General features: G+C 46.9%; 1 protein-coding gene across 1 annotated transcript; it reads right to left on the reverse strand.

Annotated features, from left to right (window-relative positions):
- Positions 1-988: 988 nt before the first annotated feature.
- Positions 989-3,367, reverse strand: sox17 (SRY-box transcription factor 17). The gene is made up of 2 exons (XM_023838873.2): positions 2,835-3,367; positions 989-2,248 (listed from the first exon to the last, which is right to left on the reverse strand). The coding sequence occupies exons 1-2, from the start codon at positions 3,112-3,114 to the stop codon at positions 1,371-1,373; spliced, it is 1,158 nt and encodes a 385-aa protein (XP_023694641.2). The 5' UTR covers positions 3,115-3,367; the 3' UTR covers positions 989-1,370.
- Between the last annotated feature and the right edge of the window lie 18,916 nt (positions 3,368-22,283).

Consider the following 22,283-nt stretch of genomic DNA (forward strand, 5'->3'; position numbering starts at 1 on the left):
CCCAAATCCTGTACTGGACATGGTGGTTAAGGTCCCCTTACATTTACATGTCGGGGAGACAGAAGATCATTGCTCTCAGCAAATTGGCCGTAACCGATGATTTTAACGTCTTTATCCAGCAGGCGCTTTTATCCGAAATAACGTAATTTTTTGAGAATACAGGGTCAGCCAGTCTCTGGAGCAACTGGGGGTGAAGAGCAGCGCTCTGGGACCCAGCAGCCGGGCTGTGCAGCGACCTTGGAGGGGGTGTTCAAAGGGTTAAAAAGGGGGCACTGAGCACCTTTCAGGCTCACGCACAAGTTGGTGATCAGGGGGCCCCAGCCCCCTCAACTACACCATTTCAATGGCGAAATCACTCTGCCGACCATGGGATTTGAACTAACAACCTTCTGACCGCAGGGTCCCACTGACCCACATTCGATCCACTACACTCCCGACACAGTGATAGAAGAGGACACAGCTTTAATTCCTCATTCAGTTATAAACAATTCTGCATCTGCATTCTGCACTTATCTAAATGCCTCAAATCTCATCTGTGCTTTGCTGAACAAAGTAGACACATGTGCATATATTAGATTCAATTATTTAAATATTTATTTAAAATAATAGATCTAAAATATCTGACAAGCATCAGACTACTTTTAAAATGTACAAAACTAATTTATATCAATATATTGATTGTACTTTAAATGTATTATTTTATATTTGTTATATTTCCTATAAATAAAATAATTCACATTATTATATTAAATGACCCACGACGAGGTTTTCCTTACGATAAATTACTAGGAATATTTACGCCTAACTATTATTTATCCAATATGAAACAGAAGTGTCTCAAACTCACAGCTGTAGGTGCTAAATCATCGAAAGTGTAAAATTAAACATTTTAGCGAGAAAAAAAGATGTGTATAATTTCTAACCAAGCAAAAAATAAGAAAATAACTTTAATGAATCCACAGATAAACTTTCGAGAGTTAGATCGAGACATATTTCATTTAGGTTTATTTTTTTTTCCAAAAAAGTGCAAAAGTATAAAACAGCTATACATACACTTTAAAATATTAAACTGTACATGTTGTTTTTCTCCGCATAAGCTATTAACAATTTGAAGACATCTCAGAATAAGGACAATTAAAAATGAAATATGCAGCCTGTTCGGCTAATAAACATTATTGCTTTTAATTCCAGTATTATAAGGCTTGTACAGTCAGAACGAGGGACATTACATCATCCTTCATCCCTTGGCATAAAGAAAAAGAATCATCTTATAAACATCGTCACTTTGCGAAGTTCGATTGATGGTCCTGGGCAGCCCCCCGTTTCCCCCCCATTAACCCCCCCATGGGAGATGCGTCGAGGCCAGGGCATTACACACTGTTGTAATTACAATAATAGACCGCCGTGCTGGCGTCGGAGAGGACGGAGGAGATGAGGTTGTCTGAGGCGGCCATATTGGTGTCATGGGCCATAAACGGCAAGCCGGACAGCTCCTGCCGGGCGGAGGAGTTCAGGTACTGTTCGAACTCGCTCCGGTCCACATCTCCGAGGAGTTCCTGCTGCCCAATGGGCTCCATGGCCTCGGGGGGGTGACCGTCGGGGGGTGGGGACAACTGTCCGGCCTGCTGTCCCGGGGGCCTCTTGGCATGAACAGGGCTGCAGTGAGAGTAGTAGAGGGCCAGCGGGTTTGGGCAGCCCGGGAAGCCGGATAGGGAGGCCCCCGGAGTCGCCATGGACGCCTGATCCACGGGGGGGAGGTGTCTGTGGAGAAGAGCGCCCCCATGTGGATCCTGGGGAGGGTACTCTGGGGCTTGTGGGTGGTATGGGTATACAGAATGGCAGTCTTCCTGGGAATTCTGGGAAAAAAAGATGGGGTCGCCCTCCACAGCATCCAGGGGTGAGGTGTCGGGCGTGGGCAGGTTGTATGGCTCGTAGTGCCCCCCCATGGCCGGGACCTCGTGCTGGTAGTGCCCCCCTGCTGGGACCTGGTAGCCGACATGCTTGTGGAAGTTGACGCCAGGGACGACGTCGCCGCAGACTCGGCCGTCGGCGCCGCCGCGGGCCGCATGGTCCGGGACGCCGTGCACCAGGAAGCCCGAGTCCAGCCGTTTCACCCGCTTGACCTGCTTCCTCCGACGGGGCCGGTACTTGTAGTTGGGGTGGTCCTGCATGTGCTGCACCCTCAGCCTCTCGGCCTCCTCCACGAAGGGGCGCTTCTCTGACACAGGTAAGGCTTTCCAGGATTTCCCTGTGGGGGGGGGGGAGGGGGATTCCTCGTTAGAACAGGAATAAATCTCTACAACCCAAGTTACCCCAAAGAAAATTTCGTTACAGACCTCACTTTCTGTTTTACAGAAATTACTTTAAATTTAGAATTTCCCCATTTTGTGTTTTATACATTAAACATCGTTATAACAAATTATTTCCAACAGGCGTGTGCATAATTCTACATATTTTAGCCAAATCCCGTTTCCCACAAATCACCCACGAGCGCTTTTTTAAGTTTAGGGAATTCCCTTAAACTCGTCCATATCCGAGTTTATCGATCAATTTTCAAAGTGGTTTTAATCTATTTTCTCCGTCGTCTCTAGGCACCGGGCTGGCTTACGTTACTCCGGAGGTATTCATTTAATAATTGCTTAGCTTCTAGGTAAAATTAATCTCCGGGTCAGGCACAATTTTATTTAACGAATGCCAAAAAGCTTACATAACGGCTCCAAAAATATGTATTTGTGCCGTTTTTGATTAACATGATTTATGATTTAATTGCGGCGCCTTGAATTAGTATTTAATTAGTCATTTAATGTAAGAATCGTATGTGAAGGATGGCTCACCCAGCATTTTGCTGAGTTCCGCGTTGTGCAGGTCCGGGTTCTGCTGCGCCAGCCTCTTGCGCTCGTCCTTCGCCCAAACCATGAAGGCGTTCATGGGGCGCCGGATGCGCGGCTCGCCCTTCCCGCGGCTCTGGCTGCCGCAGCCCGGCTCGCTCTTTATCTTCCCCTCGCTCATGGGACTCAGGGGCTCCGTCCACTGACAGTGTCCGATGATCATGGACATGGCGCACCGTGCCTGCGTCTGGTCGTCGCTCGCATACCCAGCATCGGGGCTGCTCATCTCTGTTCGCCCCGCCAAACCCTCCTCTCCAAAACTTTCCAAGTGCCAAAAAAATACTATAACGGCATGGAAATGCAGTAGCACAATACTGTAAAGTAATGAAAACGACTGATTTAATACAACAGATAGACGAGACTGATCTAAATGAAATCAGATCATGCCTGTAGTAATAAAAAATGTTAAAAATCAGTGTATAGAGGTATAAAGCGAGCTTGGGGACGCGCGCTTCCCTTTTCCTTACTGTCAGATTGAAAGAGTCGAGGTGCTTTAAGCAAACGGGCGACCAATAGCAGTCGGGGTAGGAGGGTCTCTATCAGCAAAGGTGCTAAAAAGTTTGCGGATACCCCGCCTGATCACCATGTTTGGGAGCTTTCTGCCCCCCCTCCGCGGGGAAAGGCGACACCCTGATGGGCAGAGAAGGGATCCGACCGGCGACTCCGCTACAGATTTACGAAAGCTGCCCATTATATTCATGTGATGACCTCCCTTTATTCCCGCCCTAACTATCCTGTCTTCTATATTACTTTTGATTGAATTTTTTTTTACTCCTTATTCGCTTCATCACGGATTAATATGAGAAATGAACTGCATGTCGTGGGGGGGAATCAATCATACGGCACGCGCCTTTTTAAATGCGTGATAAATATCAGCATTAATCAAAATGGCGAAATGCATTATGAAGATGAATGGGGGAGATTATGGCCGCTGTTTAATTTGGTGTTATTGAAGAGGCGCCTCGCCCCCTCCCCGTCCCACGCAGGTCTCCCCTGTCCCCGGCGGCGCACCTGTTGGTCTCCGCTTGCCAGGAGCCGCGCTGCTGCCTTATTATTCATTATTAACGCGGCTGCATGTATGGCAGAGCAAGTCTGGCTGGCCGATGAGTGTTTCACAAAATATTCTCTGTATTACATTTGATTTCCTTCGGCATCAATAAATAATCTATCTATCTATCTATCTATCTATCTATCTATCTATTCTAATTTATGCTCTTCTTCTTTCATACCGAATGGGACTGCCTCGTCCCCCCTCGACCGAAAGCAAAGATTAAACGTCGCGTTAATTAAAGATTAAAGTGGTATTTTTAGCTGAAGACCCGCGAAGGTGATACATTTGCAAACAGTCCCGAGAGATTAAACAGACATTCACTTCTGTGGTGTGTAAATGGAGTGGCACCTTAGAAACAGCGGATGGAAACAATGACTGAGAGAGTTTTGGGAGGTTAGATTTTCTAAGCTGGCAGCTGGCAAAGAAATCGATGTTAAATCAGTGTTTTAAAATAAGTACATTTAATGTAAAACAACACTGCGGATTAAGGTATTCAACTGGAGTAAAGATATTTAATAACCAGAAAATTATCTTATAGAATCTTGTAGGAGGTTATTTATAAATCTGGGTAAATTGCAACTCTGGTTGTATAAATTTCTGTGTATTACTACTAAAATTTGTTAGGACATTCGAAGATGGGGACGCACGCCGAGTGACGTTTTTGTTTGCACGTACCCCCCCCCCCCCCCCCCCCCCCCAAAATGGACCCCCTGCTCCCACGCGGCCCGATTTACGGAGTTACTATCCTCTGAGACGGTAGTGTGTACACATCACCACCTCCGCCTCCCGATTCACGCACACACGCACCTCTGGGCTGGGGGGAGGGAGGGGGGGGGGGGCAGTCCAAAACAAACAGAGGTAACAATGGCATTAGGGGGCACACGGGGATGGGCACTTCAAAGGCTCCTGATCAGAAGGGTTAAGGCGCAGGTGAAGAACCTGCTGAACATCACAGGGTGATCCCTGTGGGCCACACCATCTCTAGTCAACAAATGGGGGGTGGGGTGGGGGGGGGGGCATTTTTCCAATCGAAATCCCCACCATAAACAGAAAAAAAAATCTATTTCATTAAAAAAAAGTATAGTTAAAAGTATTCCAGTGCAAAGTCCAAACAGAAGCTTCTCGCAAAGATCTGCGTCAGGAGACAGACCTGCACATCAAATGAATCACTTTTGGCTCCTGGGCATTGTTATCAAACTGTTTGGAAAGGAAAAAAAGTGAGAAAACAGAGGACTTTTGGTCTCTTGGCAGGACAAATTGTCTTAATTAAATATATATTTATGTTTATATCACTTTACACTTGTGTTTAATTTTTTTTTCCCTCCCCAGGATTTGACAAATAAAATCAGCTGGAGAGTTCAGTTTAACAGGCGGGGGAGGACATTGGCCTGTAGGGGGCAGCCCCCCCTGGCTGGGCCGTGTTTCGTTTGCGGTTGGCCCACAACGAAACGGGGATACGTGTGACCTGAGCAGGTCTCTGGTCGGGGGGGGGGATTTTGCGCCACTGTAAAATGCAGAAGGAATATCTTTAGAAAACGAAAGAAAATTCACACTCTGGCTTTAGTATGGCTTTCACCTGAGTGTCACAGGATTGAGTGACCAGGGGGATGGGGGGGATTTATTCTGGAGAGATCTCCTATTCAACCGCAGGTTCATCTGTCTGTGAGTTTCATGGGCTCACAATAAGAAACAAAACATGACAATTAGTTTACGTGTTTACAAAGTTCCATTACTCACTTCCTAGATGACCTAATCATTCGCTGGCCGACTGGTACCATGATGATACTCCTCTCATACAGAGAGGCTGGAAAACTGTCTCCCCCACTCATGAAATCCTAATCGCAGTGAGAGCCTTATCAGAGGTGATCTGAGAAGGTGATTCGGAGCGGCCATGGACGTTTACTGATACAGGAAGTGCTCACATGCCTCAAATATCACTTCTGCCTTTGTGGTATTTTACACAGATTGAAATGTTCCAGGCGCAGACTCCTGGTTAAAACAGGTTTGCTTCGGGCCTGGAAATGTCACGGCCAGAAGCGTGCAAATCCCGGGCAGAAAACTACAGCTTTGTTTAGTCCTATACTATAAGACAAAAACCTGGGCCCTGTATCAGCCAGATAACTTGACAGATTTGTTTATATGGACTTTATCTTTGTTCAGCTACATTTAGCCCAGACTTCCTTAAATCTGACAAGTCATTCGGCTAAGCAAGAAATGCTGCTCGGTGATACAGGCCCCTCAGTCTACCAGGAAAGCCAAAGCAATAGGCCCAAATCAGCTGAAAAGTAGACAGGGGAGGTTGTTTTTTGGGTTGTTTTGCCTTAACTAGCGTGCTGACAGGCTCATTGAGGGTAGGCTGATAGAGAACAAGCTTTGATAAGGCAGGAGAATGGAAGGTGAGAGTAGGATTGATGTAATCAGTGTCAGATAGGGGTTCAGCACCATCGGGCTTGACAGAACATGAATACAGTGACACAGTGTTATAACACGGGGCTGGGGGAACACAGGGGGGGTCCCCTTGGACCGGCTCTTATCAGTCACAGCAGAACTCAGCCAGTACTCCACACTTGTCCTCGGACAGTTCCTGTCACACGATGTAAACACTGTCAACACCATCCTTCCAGTTGGACGCCTTTAACTGCTTAGTTTGTGTGTGTGTGTGGGGGGGGGGGGGTGATGAAAATATGATCACACCCTCTAGCTAAGGGTAGGGAGGGGGCATATGGTTGGGGAATTTATCAGACTTGGGGGAGGGGGCATGGAGGGCAGCACCAGGCTGGAAAAAAAGGGACACAGGATCTGCACAATAATGCTGTCATTGTCCACTTTGTGCGCTGTACCTTTAAATAGCTCTTTGCCTCATCTCATGTGTGCATGCGTTCGGACCCATGGGGCGAACCATTGCTGGGGGCTGGGGGGAGGGAGGAGAGGTGGGTTGAATGCCGCATGGGGGTGGAGGTGGCAGAACCGGGGAGGGGGGTGTACTTTTGAAGGAGAAGTCATAAAGTCTGGAGCCCTAGCCAGATTTCCTCTGCGAGGTGAGGTGTGGCGTGTTGGGGGGGGGGGGGGGGGGGGGGCAGGGAAGCAGACGCCAGGCGCTGCTGGGGCCCGAGCGCAGGGAGAGGTCAGCCGGCTGGCTCGTACAATGCCATTATCTCAGTTCCAGCCAGAGCTACTGCGCTGACCGGGACTTCCTGACACAGCCCAGGCGTCCCACACAGGAGCCTGACACACTCGACTGCAGCCGCTCGCTCAACGCCTTTATATATACACACACATATATATAAAAGCCTTGGGGCAACAGTCCTGGGAGCCACACAACCCCCCCCCCCCCCTCCCCCCAGCCGCATGTAGGGTCCAAACGATGGCTATGTCGCTCCTAATTAGTCACAGGGAAGCTGCAGAAGTGTTAGCGCTCTCGGGGGGTGTCGTGCCCCTTTCGGTCCCTGAGCCTGGTCAAAAGTCAAAGGTGTGTGTGTGTGTGTGTGTGTGTGTGTGTGTGGGGGTGTTATTACTAAGGACCGAAAGCTTGGAGGTCTGACACATTCACGCGTGGGTGTGTAAGGTGCCCGACGCGGGAAGTCTGCGCAATAAAATCGCACAGTGTATTTAAACTAGGCGCATAGTTGACATTTTCATGCTTTTCGATTCACGTTTTAGGGGGGGAAACAGTGACATTTCATTTGTGTTGACGGTCGCTGTCAACATCTTTGTAGCCAAGGGCAAAGGCTGCGCTTATCATTTCCACTGTCAATCAACCTCCGCGCTACCTGCCAGTGATTCGGTATCAGCAGCAGCCTCTGGGGGGCGGGGGGGAGGGGGTGCACATCTGGCCCACTACGAAATTATCGGTGTCGCTCCCAATACTTTTACTTATGTCGCACTATCACACGTTCACGTGTAGGAGAAACATCGCAATGAAATATCTGTTTCCTCAGAAAAATCAGAGATAACAGTTTGTTGGCAGAATACTTTGAATTCAGGACTGTCAGAAGTACTGTTTTAAACACGAAGAGCATAGACCTAAGTGGCCTATATTTGTATAGTCTTTTCAATCTAAAAGTGCCCTGCCTTCTGAGACGAGCGTAATAACAATGCTATTTATAATGATCAAAGTGTTATAAATAACAATCTTTGTATATAGGCTATGTAAAACTCTCTTCATGCCGAAACAGACTGCCTATACTTAACCTCGAGGTGCATGAATTTACTCCACCGTTTTACTGCAGTGGTTTTAAATGTGTCATTTTCGTGGATTTAGCTTAGCGGCAGTGCGCGTACTTAAAGTGCGCGGTACTCTCCTGACAAATTATTGTTATCCACGACATAATATTAATTTATCACAATCAAGTGGCTGTCTTGCATACTGTTGCTTTTGCTTCTGGAGTTAAACGCCTCTAATTTTGATTCTGATTTCTGACAACCTTTTCTTTCGTTAAAATCTCTGCTTCTGGTTCACAGGCGTGTAAAGACCCTCGTGTTATTGAATTTGGTGAAGTGAAAAGGTTTTTTTTTTTTCGTAGGGCTCCGCAATCGGAGCTCTCATTCCCATCACGTCGTTCTGGGGGGTTCCGACCTCAGCCCGTAGCGGCTCCGTCGGCTGAAAGGAGGAAGCAAAAATAGTGCGAATAACTGCCGCTCCCTGCCTCTTCCCTCTGCCTCCCCCAGACTGATTTCCCCGGGAACTCAGCGGCTTACCTCAGTCTAATCACAGTGTCATTTTTTAACGCACTGATTTGAGGGCTGATGCTGTGTGTCTTGGGTTGTTTCGTTAGCTGTTGCCGAACTTGTACGATGTCACAGGTCAACAATGTACAGAATAGGTCTTTTTTCTCTCTGCAGTGCAATAGTAAAATTACTGAAGGCATTCGATCTAACAGCTTTAATCACTACGCCCCCTGTAGGCACGGTCTCGCACTCCTTCTTGCAAGGGATTATTGTTTTGGCGGGCTTAGAGAGATCTGTGGTTTGGCAAGAGGTTAGCATTGCGTGTTGGGACGTGGACCCCCCATCCCGGGATCGATCACCAAGCAGACACTTACAAAAGGCCCATTATCCTCATCAAAATTTTACCTCCCAGCGTAGATCTATCTTAATTTAAGCAATCTGTGCAGGCTTTTACCTGAAAATATTGCAGGAAATATGACACGAGCGCACGCCTGCACATATGGGTATCTGGATATGACCTGCCGATTCTCATTCTTGCAGGTTAAGCTTCACAGTTCATTGGATCATCCAGCTACCGGTACCGACTCGGTTCTGATGCGTACTTTCCGGTTCTTATACACGTGACACAACGTGCAGCGAAGAATCCAGCCCCGAGCCATTGGGTTTGATCACGTAGTTTTAAATCGCAGAATTATAATACGTATGACGGAGATGATAAATTTAGCAGGAATATTCTCCACCGGTCAGGGCTTATGCAAATCATGTGTACATTTCGCGGAAACTCTGAACCAGATGTTGTAAACCGGCCATGGAAACCGGCGTCAGTAAATATGCAGGAGTATAAAAGTGTAAACTTTATTCTGGAGCGGCGTTATCACCGCAGATGCCTGATGTAAGTCATGTAAAGGAAACGTCAGAAGGATTTTTTAGGCGCGACAAGACACGGGCACGTCCTGTGGGCGACCCAGGTCCCCGGGGGGCTGCCCTGGGAATCTGTCCACACACGCACACACACACACACACACACACACACACAGAACGGCGGCAGGAGCCCTTCTGCAGCGTGTAGCGGTAACTTCTGACCGCTCTCTATAAACGTTCTAAACTCTTATCTAAATACAGGGGAGCAAAAACACTAACCAGCAAACACAGAGCCCGATGATCTAATAATAATTGAATAAGTTAATAATAATTTCCCCGTAGCCCATAATAATAATTATTATAATACGTATTATTATTATTATTAGGCCTATTATTTTTGAAGTATGATGTTATGCATATTTTGGATATTCAATCTCAGAGTTATGATCGAACTTTATCATAATGAGCTTCAAAACTGATAACTATAATTAAAATGCATTAATCTGTGTCGCTTTATTTCTGTAACAAGTTAATTTAAGTGCTTGGCTATAAGATACATATACTCAGTTTGACTGTTATAAGGGATCCGTAATATAGGCTACCTCTATACTTGATCGCAATGTTTTAACGGGTATTTGCTTAAAAACGTTTTTCCACATTCCCCTATTCTCTCTATGTGGCGGTGAATCAAATGTGGGACGCAGTTAGCGTTTGGTATGATGGGAAGATAACGGCTTGGGACAGCATGAGAGGTCAGAAGGTTACCTGGCGTTTGTTTAAGACCGTAGTCTGGTGGTCTACAATACTACGCACGCTTTTTTTTCGAAGTCAAAGTTTGCAGCACTTTATAATTCACTTTGTCTTTTTTGAGCAGACTTTTCGGGATTTATTGCCGATTCTGTCATCGGTCAGTAATCAAACTCTATAAATAGTAAAACCCTATTGACCGCTGGAATCACCACGGTAGGCAGAACCTTACGGTGAAAAGGAAGCTCGCTGCTTCCTTATTAAAATGGACGGGTGGGGGGGGGGGGGGATAGATACAGAGCTGAATATATCCTTTTAATCTTTCACTTTTACTAGGCTGACCTTAGCACTCACTGCTGGGATAGCGCTGTTTTGTTTTCCTGCGCTAATTGTGCGACGTGTTTATCATTTTTATGGCTTTATCCGCGAAGACAGAAGGGTCCGTGGCTTCCTGTCACCCAGTCGTTGTTTTAAGACTTATCACACTATTGGGGTCATCTGAAGGATCCTGTCTGAGACTCGCATTGTTGTTGGGGATCTACTGAACTTTTACCCTGCGAATAACACATATCGGACATATCAGGGGCCAGACCGGGACATGACATGGGTCTGCACCAAATTAGTCTCAGCAGGAGAGCTGGAAATGGGTGGAGCTACTTTTCAGACAGGGGTTTGTGTGGGCTCTGTGGGATAGAACCCTAAGTCTGTGATCAGAAGGTTGTGGGTTTGGATCCTGTGGCTGGAAGAGTCATGTCACTAGTGGTCACTTGACCAAAGCTCTTAGCCTCAATGTCCCCCGGGCCCTGGCTGTCCCTAACCTGTGACTTCCAAGCTCGCTGTCCCCGTGTGTCACATGGAGAGCGAGATGGGACAGGTAAACAGACAATTTTCCCCACAGGGACGAATGAAATCACTCTTTTATGGGAAACCATGTTAAGGTGTAGCATTGTCTCTGTTTCGGTATGGCTGTCCATTTAAAGTTCTTAATGCATGGTCACCAGAGTCAAGTTCCCTAGTGCTGCATCGATGATGTGACATCAACGGCAACGAATTCGAGTCAGAAGTGGGGATGTATTGGGGGAGGGGAGTCACCTGACATATGTGTGTGTGTGTGTGTGTGTGTGTGTGCGTGTGTGGTCCAGGTATACCTTACCTTGTGGGGACCAAATGTGTGTGCGTGTGTCTGTGTGTGTGTGGATTAGGTTTATATTCCATTGTGGGGGACCAATCGACCCGTCATAGTTTACCTGCAGACCCGTGTCACGCCCTGTGCTCTCTGCTTATGTGTTCGTGACACTATCAGGTATGGATCACCCCCCCCACCCTCACTCCTGCCCCCCCCCCCCCCCTCCCAGGGAGAGCGAGTTAATCGCTAAACCAGCTCACACCTTCCCCGGGTACGGCCAGATAATGGGCCTTTTGTAAGTGTCTGCTTGGTGATCGATCCCGGGATGGGGGGGGTTGGGCTTTTTCTGTGTCAGGCAGAACCTAAGCCAGACTCTGGGTCGATGGTGCCAGATCTGTCACCCCTACCTCTGAGAGCCTGCACTGGGTGGTTTGGTGTTTGGAGTTAGTGTGTGTAGGTATTGGCTTGGTGGGTTGGGGTTAGTGTGTGTAGGTACTGGCTTGGTGGGTTGGGGTTAGTGTGTGTAGGTACTGGCTTGGTGTTTGGGGTTAGTGTGTGTAGGTACTGGCTTGGTGGGTTGGGGTGACTTGAGGTTCATGGTCCTTCACCGGCATTTGGCCTTGGGCTTCTGCTTGGCCAGTTACTGTGTTGGGGCCTCATGATCCCAGGTGGCCATCATTGCACAGCTGGTGTGCTGCAGCTCACTGCTCAGGCTCAGTCTCCTGATTAAGCAGAGGCAGGTGTGTCTGATCCAACACTACCCACCCAGAGGCAAAACCCTGTACAGGGTGCCAGTCCATCTCAGGGCATGAGGCAGGGGGACACCCTGGACGGGATGCCAGTCCATCACAGGGTACCAGGCAGGGGACACCCTGAACGGGATGCCAGTCCATCACAGGGCATGAGGCAGGGGGACACCCTGGATGGGATGCCAGTCCATCACAGGGTACCAGGCAGGGGGACACCCTGGACGGGATGCCAGTCCATCACAGGGCACCAGGAAGGGGGACACCCTGGCCCGGATGCCAGTCCATCACAGGGCATGAGGCAGGGGGACACCCTGGACGGGATGCCAGTCCATCACAGGGCACATGGCTAATTTAGAGTGCCTGGAATATCCAGAAGAAGGTCACATACATGAGGGGGGCAAGATACTATTACTACTACTACTCCTACTAATACGATTAAAAAAAATAATAATAATAATATACCGGTACTGCTGCTACTACTACTAAGTATAATATTAATTATAATAATAATTATTATTAATATAATCCTTATAAATTCAATTACCATATCCGTTGTTAGATGCTCACATTATATGCAGTGTATTGCAGTGCATTGATCCAGGCTGTCATTTTTAAACTGTTCCGGATCTATTCAATGTTTCTGTCAGAGCGGTGTGATATACCCCAAAGACCGCACGTTCGGGGGGGAGGGGGGGGGTGACGTCAATCTAGCCCTACCCCCCCAGCTCATTGGAGGAAATACCCGTGCTTCTTCTCTTCCTCTGCGGGCAGTTCCGGGTTTTAACGGGAAACCTGCGGCCTCGCACCGTGGGAAAAGCGCCGCACTGTCCGCTCGGGTCACATGACCCATCAGAGATCGTTTTATTAGTCCTTAACCCCGCATGGTGACATGTGCTTATATTTACTAATAATTTGTTTTCATACCTGTGACCTGACTCATACCTGTAAAACGTATTTAATTGAAAAAAAAAGCCTCCTTGCCACCCCCCCCACACCAGTTTCACATATAATTTTACAAATTTACATTTTCTTTCTTAATAACAACTACTCCTTATTGCAATGTACCTGTAATCTTAAAGATCTCGATCCCATCCATCTGCGCTGTTATTCCATCTCAGTTGAAAGCGACGAACAAATATTACATTTAGGAAACGTTTTTATCCAGAAAGAGATACAATTGATAAACTGCTTCTGCACTAAACACAGTTAAAAGCCCAATAGGAATTTGAACCAACAACCTTCTGACCATCAGCTCAGAGTACTAACCTGCAGAGCTACTTATCTATTTAGCATGCTGTTGTGCTGGCGGGATTGCTCTGCGCAATTCTGTGCCTCCTTGTCTTTATTCTACAGTACTGTTTTATCCAAAGTGCCATATAACTAAAACATTAAGGTCAGGCAGTCCTTGAAGCTCTAGGGTCTTGCTTGAGGGCCCAACAGTAAAAAATCTTTCTGCTGAGCACAGAATTCAACCTGGCAGCCTTCCAATCAGAGGCAGTGCATCCTAACCCACTGAGCTACACTCTTAATGACAGAACCCGTCACCTTCTCAAACCACTGCTGTGTCTTCACACTTGAGGCTTTTAGGTGTACAGCTTGATACTTCTGCATCAGAAGCATCCGTGTTGCAGGAAGAGCTTGGCTCAGTCATCGCCATCTGGTCACTGCCTTTGGAGAAGCCACATCAGAAAAAAGTGTGACTTTCTCTCCCTCTCAGTCTGGCCACACGCATCGAGGGAGATGTTTCCTGCATCATGTCCCCTACATTGCATTCTCAGTTATTGTTTTTATTCGATTTCTGAATGGAGGAACCCGGTTTTCCCCAGCACAGAATGTTTAAAGATTTTTTAATATTTCCTCCAATCAGCACCAGACAATTTAGGAAAAACTTGACCATCTAGATTTTTGATATTTACTGAACCCCTGTGCTAGCAGACATGGATGCCAAATGCTTGCTGTACATGAGATTCTGGACTTAACTCCAACTCACGTTCCACCTCTCTCCTCTATGAAACGATCCTTTATTTGTTAGAGCACAGGTACATTGGAATGCTTCTCCCTTTCACGTATCGCATCATGCTCGCTATTAAGATTTACTCACATATACTGGCAACATTGAAGCTTGGAGTCAGAGCATAGGGCTATCTGGCTATCATTAGGGCTATCTGGCTATCAGGGCTATCTGGTGCTTCTGGGGGTAAGGGCCTCACTCAAGGGCCCAAAACTAGATGCAATTATTTTACCAAAGGTGGGATTTGAACTTACAACTTTCTGATCAGAGGCACAGAGGCCAAACCAAACAAGTCACACACTGTTCCTCTACTAAAGCAAGCCACACATACCAGCCACATAGTAACTGCTCATCCATGGAGAATCTATAATCCTGTAGCCACTCCAATCCAGTTCCACCAATGAGGAATTCATCCATTTTCAAAGGATCACCCTACAAATATATTCAATTCACATTTGATGTCACATGAATCCTGATAAAGTGATATGCATTTCTAATATGTAAACCAATAAATGAGCTTTGAAGATTTCTCTATATTCCATCCAAGAGATTACATTAAAATATGTGCCGATTGCCTCATTGGTACTAAACTTGTCCATGATCTGAGGCATTTTGTTTGCAAATATGACTCTAAATGTCACATCCACAATGCTGGAGTCACCACAGTGTCAGTGAAAAGACCCCAGACTGCAAAGCAGATTTTATATGTTGAAATGACTGGCATTCCATCAAGGATGTCCACTGCCATGTGTCCTGGTGCGAGCTGGGGGCCCACTATGACCACTGGGTAAGTGTTTTGGGAGCTGGATGGAAGGAGCGATTGATGGATGGATAGATGGAAGGAAGGATGGAGGGATTGATTTAAGATTTCCGTGAACTTGAATTGTGTAACTACAATAAAACAAAGGCAATGTTCACTATCGTTCCTGTCTGGAATTTGCACCATTCCAGGTTTAATTCCGACACGGCAGCACTTCTCCCTCTTTTTTCCCAGTCCAGAAGAGCTGGTTCCTCCTCGACTCTGTTCCACCCTTGTGTGGCTCATGTTGTTCTCTGTACTTAAAACATCACTCATCCATTTAAAAAAGCTCACTGGAATAAATCCTGAATCGCAGATCCGGCGATGCCAAAACACTTGTTCAATAGAACAAAGCTGGCAGAGTCTCCTCCGTCTGAAGAGACAGCACCCTTATCGTCCAAAGTAAGAGATTCACCTTTCTCCGTACAGAGCCTCGCGGCACTGTCTGCTCGCAGTCAGGTCCTACTGTCCTACAGGGGTAACCGTATATACTGAAGTAGGGCCTTGTTCAAGGGGCGAATGGGAAAATCACTCTGCCCACCCAGGGATTTGAGCCGGCAACCTTCCAACCACAGACAGAGCGTCTGAATCCACAGAGGGAGACTCTGAACCCAACGGGGAAACTGCTGTCCACAACATGAAAGAAACTCTGTCATGTTAAAGGATGACATCATGCATTAGCGATGGTAAAAAAGTGAAATGAATCACACCCTTTCACCAGCCTATACGTGGCCGACCTAGACCTTCAGCGTGGTGACTCAGGTCAGCTGGACGGGTTCCCATTCTGCAAACACACACAAACACACACACACACACACACACACACAGACCACACGGGCGGACACATCCCTCTAAACTCCACCACCCTCCTGCTTGCGATCTTGGGACGTGATCCCGGACGGTCAGTGGTGGTTGCAGAGGGACAGGAGCTGGACCTTGAGCTATTGTTGTTACCGTGGGGGGTGGGGGGGGTCCACTTGGCGTCTAGGTTGCTCTGGATCCCTCCCATGTAAAACAGGCACTTATCGCTGGATCCTGTGCTCTGCCTGTCCTTATCTGATGGCCCCCCTGCCCTTTCAATAACAGAGCTCCTATCAGGGACCGGCAGGCCGCCGAGCCCCGCCCACCACCACAAACAGGGCATGCAAAGGAGGCCCTTCAGGAACCCCCCCCCCCACATACCGGATGGTGGTCCATCTAAAGATGGGACTGTCAGTCTTCTGATTATGTGGCAGTCATTGCGTCTTATTTATGCAGCAGACACATCAACCCAAGGCAATGCGTGCTTGAGAAAGCCAGGTCAGCTGGTCCGTGGGATTATTCAGAAAATTGCGGAATTTGAACCAACAACCCTCTGATTTCACATACCGTATCCTAACTCACAGAGCCACACAAAGCTTATCCGACGGTTATGTATGCTTTTCAGTGAGCCTGGAGCCTGTCCCAGGAAGCACAGGGCAGAGGACATCCTGGAAGAGATTACTGGTCCATCACCATCGGTTAGTGATGATTTTCACACAGTTACTGCACAGCTATACTTTTCACATTTTGGAGTGTCTATAAAAAGGGATTTTTTTATTGCCTGGTAACAGCTTTTAATAATGAGATCTAACTTATCTTTTCGATTGTTGTTGATTAGAGGGACATGATTAGCCAGGGTTTTTTTTCCCCCCAGAAATCTAGTTTGGTTTTAAACTCATATTTAACCCCACCCCCCCCCCCCCCCAGTGAGAACCCCTCACCCCTCAACAGCATGGATAGTGAGGCATCATCCGAAGCATCTTTCATCTCCTGGCTGTTTGGCTTTTCTAAAATGCCGAAGTTCCTGCCTCGGCTGAGGAGAACTTCTTTAAAAAGCGGAAAGCCCCCTCGCTCCCCCCCCCCACACACACACACACACACACACGCAGCAACCAGGCCAATGATCTGCCAGTGTGTACGGCATAAAACAGTTAAGCATACCCAACTCTCAAATGCTTTCTTCCTCTTTGGCGTGTAAAATAGGAACCATATTGTTTATGATAAATAACTACATTGGCTCGGCCTCACAGGTGCTGAGTGTCCCCCAGACCCGGTCCCCCAGGCCCGAACACTTCCTTTTAAGGAGCTTGGGGCTATGGGGGGGGGGGGGGAGGCAAGGCCCCTGTATCGTGTTTTCGATGGTGATAAGCCCCGGAGCAGGAAGTCAAGGGTGGTCAGGAAGGAAGAGCTATCAAGCTTGGGTCGAGAGCGGCTGCAGGTGGGGCGCAGGGGGGGGGCACAGGGGGGGGCGCAGGGAAACCTCTGTCAGTTAACGCTCGCCAACACTTGTACCTTGTTTTCACTGGATGGCAATCGGTTTGATCAGACCTGACTTAATGGTGGGCTTGATCAGGTTCACCTTCTCGAGGTCCTCGGCCTACCTCAGTGCTGGGGTGAAATGCATGCTGGGAAACCCCCCAAGTGCAACAGGAAACCCCGGGATGACTATATTTGGTCCGATATAGCTCTACGTGTTTGTTATGGCTCGGATCCAACGGACACCTGTTTCCCATGCCAGCGAGGCCACGGTAATCTTCCGGCCTTGCTTATTCTCCATGTTCAGGTAGCCTGACTGCTGTACGGCACGCTTAATGAGCGGAAAGATTAATCACATGGAAACGCAGTGCGATCTTGGCAGCTGGCTTTTCCGGTTTATGAATATTAGCGTCAGGCAATAAACAGGGCCCGGATGATAAAGATGCAGGCATTAAGTCGGACACCTAAATTAGCTCACTGTCGCTTCTGTGTCCAGCACTGAGCGTCCCATTGCCTCACAAACACGGGTGTGAAAGTCATATTTCTGTTATGTTTTAATCCCTGGATCTTGCCTCCTTAATCTGCATTTTAATCTGGAAAGGATTCTCCGTTCTGAGAATTTAATCTGCCGCTTGCCTTAATCTCTGGAATCGGGTTTGGAGGTCTGGGCACAATCCTGGTACGCCACATCAAGCCAGGTCCCCGTGACATTATTTTGGGGGTGTCCCCATGTACTGTAGGTAAAACACCAGAAAGATTTCTATATTTTTTGAATTTCATGGTTTCCATGCCTCGTTTCAAGGGCGATATTCAGGCTTGGATCGCAGCTGCGTTTTTTTAGTTATTATTATTTAGATATATAACACATAATCTGTGTTTAAAGAATATGGGAATCGAGTTATTGATTAACATGACATTGTACCATAGGAATCCCATGATTGCACAACACATTAGCTATTCATCTTCTAAGCACTTATTCAGTCACAGAAGATGGCAGGGGGAGGTAGGGCGAGGAAACACACTCTCCAGTAGGCAGGTATATCTTCTTAGAGTTTCTGTATGTACATATGTGTAATACGGATTGCTTTAATAGGTCATGTGATCTGTCACATGACAGCCTAAGCCTCAGACCTGGATCCAGGCTGAATAGTTTGGTACTTTGGACGGATGTGACAAGCAACTGGGTTTGGATATGTCTGCTCCTCTTACACTTACACGTAGACCTGTCTACGTGAAGTTTGCGTGTTCTCTTGTGTACCCGCTTCTCTGCTTTCCACCTTCAATGCGGTAGGTTAATTGATTTCTCCAAATGGCCCGTAGCATGTGCCCTGTGATGGAATTCCATCCAGGTTCACCTTCTCGAGGTCCTGAAGACATATCCTGAAGAGCAGGTCTACCTCTGGGACTTTTATTGTGACATACAGTATCACAGCCATGACCTTAAGGGATTCCCACAGCATGTGACTCTCTGCAGAGAAGGGAAACGTCCTTCCTCTACCACTGGGACGTTTCTCCTCCCCAGTTAAGATCACCCTAAAATGTAATGCGCCACCAGCAACCGCAGATCTCGACACCATGGCAACATTTCATTCGAATTATTTATTTATCTTTTTTTTTCCATCAAATAATGCATGAGGATCTCAGCTGAGCCGCAGTAGAACGTAAGCAGTTTGGAATTTAATGAGCTCCCTCCTCTGGTGGCTTTGGGTAGCTGCAGAATCCTGAGTAGTTTAATTCTAGTCATTAAGCTTCTATAGCCTTTGCTTCTATGCATGATTATATTTAGCCACCCTAATATGCTAATCAGCTATAATGCTGGGTGCCACACTTGGGGGAGGGGGGGCACTGAGGCTTCACACCTTCAGCGTTGGGGGTCTGAATGCCCTCCCTTGGCTTTGGGTGTGTGGAGTTTCCATGTCCTCCACAAGATCACACTGACTTTTCACTGGGAGCTCTGGATTCCTCCCACTGTCCAAAAACACACCGTCTGAAAAATGCCCAGTGTAAGTACATGGACCGGAAGGGACCCCCACCTTGTGCCCAGTGAATTCTGGGAAAGATTCTACCATCATGCTACCCCAGTACTGGATAAGCAGCTATGAAAGATGAATGAACTATGATTCTTATAAATCTTCCAGATAAATGTCAAGGTGTAAGATAACCAAAGGAAGCATAAAAGTAAATTTAATAAGACATTAAAAATGTAAAACGATTTTAGGGGAAGGAAGGGACAGCATATTCTTTCACCCATTATGGCCAAAGGCCAGGTGACCAGCAGCTCTGATAATAATTTGTGCCTTAGAGGTGTCCGAGAACCTGCCTGTTTTTTGGCAGGCGAATGAGGTGGACACCCTGGAGTTTTATCCCAGGTGGGTTTGTGCAGGGCAGGACCCCCGATCATCCCTTAAGCTGTGCTCCGCTATCAGCTTCAAGAGGCCCTCCCTGCTAGACACTAAGCAATAAATAAATATGACCCCATTGTATTCCTGTGGAGGGGGCTCACTGTCCTTGTTCTCACGTGCAATGTAAACTGAGGCATACAATGGGAGGCTGGTCCGTTATGTCATTCCCAATCCCGCCGGACCGCTCCTAAAACCCCCTTTTTCATGGGAAAGGGAGCGTGGAGAGATTGAGAGATTGAGAGAACAGAGGCTCCCCTGGTGTGTCCAGGCTTTTGCTGACACACGGGCCAGTCACATGACCTGCATTCCTTAACAGTGTCGTGGTTTGCAGGGACGTGACAGTGAGGAGCCAGTGGCCTGGCGCTGAAGGAGCCTCCAGTGGTCGTTAGTGCCTGGCCCTGAGGTGCAGTGTGTTCAGAAGAGCTCTACAGGAACCAGATGTGAGATGCAGTGCGTGAAGCATGAGCTATAGGGTGTGTAACATGAGATACAGTGTACAACTGGATCATGAAAAAGGAAAACACGAGATACTTTGTGTCTAACTGGATTATATCCCCCATTCTTCAGAACTGGGCCAAATCACACCTTGCCAAAAAAAAAAAAGATTACATACAGACATATAAATTCTATTTTTTTGGGGGGGGGGTGAAATTTTATATTTAGAATATTTATTTGTATAAAATCAATAAGATGTACATATCTATTCGTCAACTTACATTTTTTTAACTTCTAAACTTGGCCTGTCCCAGAAAACACCCTTATCCCAGACAAGAATTCACTGCCCAATCCATTTAAAAATGTGTCAATAGCCTTAATCTTAAACTAATAATACCTACTGATAATATAGGTGTACATTTTTACTATTATAATCCTCTTTGATTTAAAATATATATATAAAATGTTCCCTGTTTAAAGTTGAGTTCCAGATTTTTATGAACTCCATCAGATTTCTATAAAAACATTATTTAATCAGGGACAAAAGGATCAGCCGTATCCTAAGGACCCCGATCTCACTTCCTGCTTTCAAATAGGAGGTTCATGTTTGAAATGGCATTCTGTACACTTCCCAGTTTTTTAAATGTTTGTGTACTAATTTGTGTTTTATATGTCAGCTCCGTCACTGAATCACCTTCAACAGATGGATTTTTTTTCTGTCATCAAAAGTATGTTCAGAATGGTTTACAAAAATGAACTTACGCCAATAAAAAAAATCTATTGTACACCTACCTACTGTGTGTTATTTGCGTTATAAATGTGTTTTATTTTATAATACTATGGATTTTTGTGTGACTGATGGAGCCGTCAGCTGCAACAAATACTGTTTAAGATAAAAGGAAAGTGGATAAAAGGAAACTTGGAGGTTGGCCCATTAAAGATTTAATAGCCAAGACTTTGATCTTTTAAAATATATTTTCCTAGCATGACTGAATAGTAAAAATAAAAATCCCCCCAAAATAAGATTCTGTTCCTTTCCTCAAGAATGCGTGATATAGAAACAAGGCAAAGGATACATTGTGTCAAACTGGATTATATAAAAAGAAAACACAAGATAAATGGTGTGCAAGAGAATTATATGCAAAAAACCTGTGATGTGTCTTCAACTTTATTACATAGAAATAACAGGAGACACAGTGTGTCCTTCAGGACTTGCTGAGGTTGGTGGGAAATCAGCTGTTATGAGAGTGGTCCGTGCATTTCTATCTCCAATCAGAACTCTACACAAATCGTAGGATACACTGTATCCAACTGGTTTATACAGAAGCAAGATATGAGATACAATGTGTCCAACAGGATGATATAGAAAAAAAACGTAAGGTGTATTGTGTCCAACTGGTGAACATAAGATACGTTGTGTGCAAGAGAATTATATGCAAATAAACCCTGCAATGCGGCTTGTCCAACTTTATTACACGGAAAGGACATGAGACACAGGGCGTCCATCAGACCTGGCTTAGGTTCATGGGAAATTGGCTGCAGTGAGAGAGGTCTGTGCATTTATATCTCCTACACTTAATTTGCTGAATAAGTGTTCGTGAAATGGGGCAAGGAGGGGTGGGGGTTGTAGCCTCGGGAGGAGTTATAGAAGAACTCCCCCACCCCAGCGCCGCTAAGAAGGAATCACCATCGCGACTCACGACTGCTCGTTTTCTGATGGCTTGCTGGGAAAACAAGGGCCGCGGAGAATCACCCGTCCCCTCCCTGCACCTATGGGCGGATCACTTCCTCATGTGTTTATCCACAGGAAGGAGGCAGACGGAGGGTCTCGGACATGCTGGGGCCCCCGCGGCCCGAAGAATGGGCCCGAGGCCTTGAGCGGAGCCCACTGAGTGATCCCCTGGGGTGCAGGCTGGCTGCCTGACACTCACCCAGCCCTGCCAGGCATGCCCGCCAGAGAGGGCCGGCCCCCTCTGGGCACCGCCGGTGAAACAGCCCTCCGATGACACACGGGGACCGCTTTTCCAGATTGGCCTTCCTGTCTTTCTGCGAGGGAGAAAAAAAAAAACGAGAAAAAGATCACAGCAATAATAAACTACAGCTGCGGGCCGACAAACACGGCAGGAAGAATAACAAGCTTTGCCAGGCCCTGATAGAGTGTGCCGGTTATAAACAGTTCACAAATAAAGGCCGAAAGGCGGGCCGTCCCTGGGAAGCCAGAGGCAGACCCCTGGGCCGAAGGGGGCCGGGAGAGTGAACGGGTGCATGG

This window comes from Paramormyrops kingsleyae, chromosome 4, assembly GCF_048594095.1.
Source record: "Paramormyrops kingsleyae isolate MSU_618 chromosome 4, PKINGS_0.4, whole genome shotgun sequence".
In the NCBI taxonomy this organism is placed as follows: Eukaryota; Metazoa; Chordata; class Actinopteri; order Osteoglossiformes; family Mormyridae; genus Paramormyrops; species Paramormyrops kingsleyae.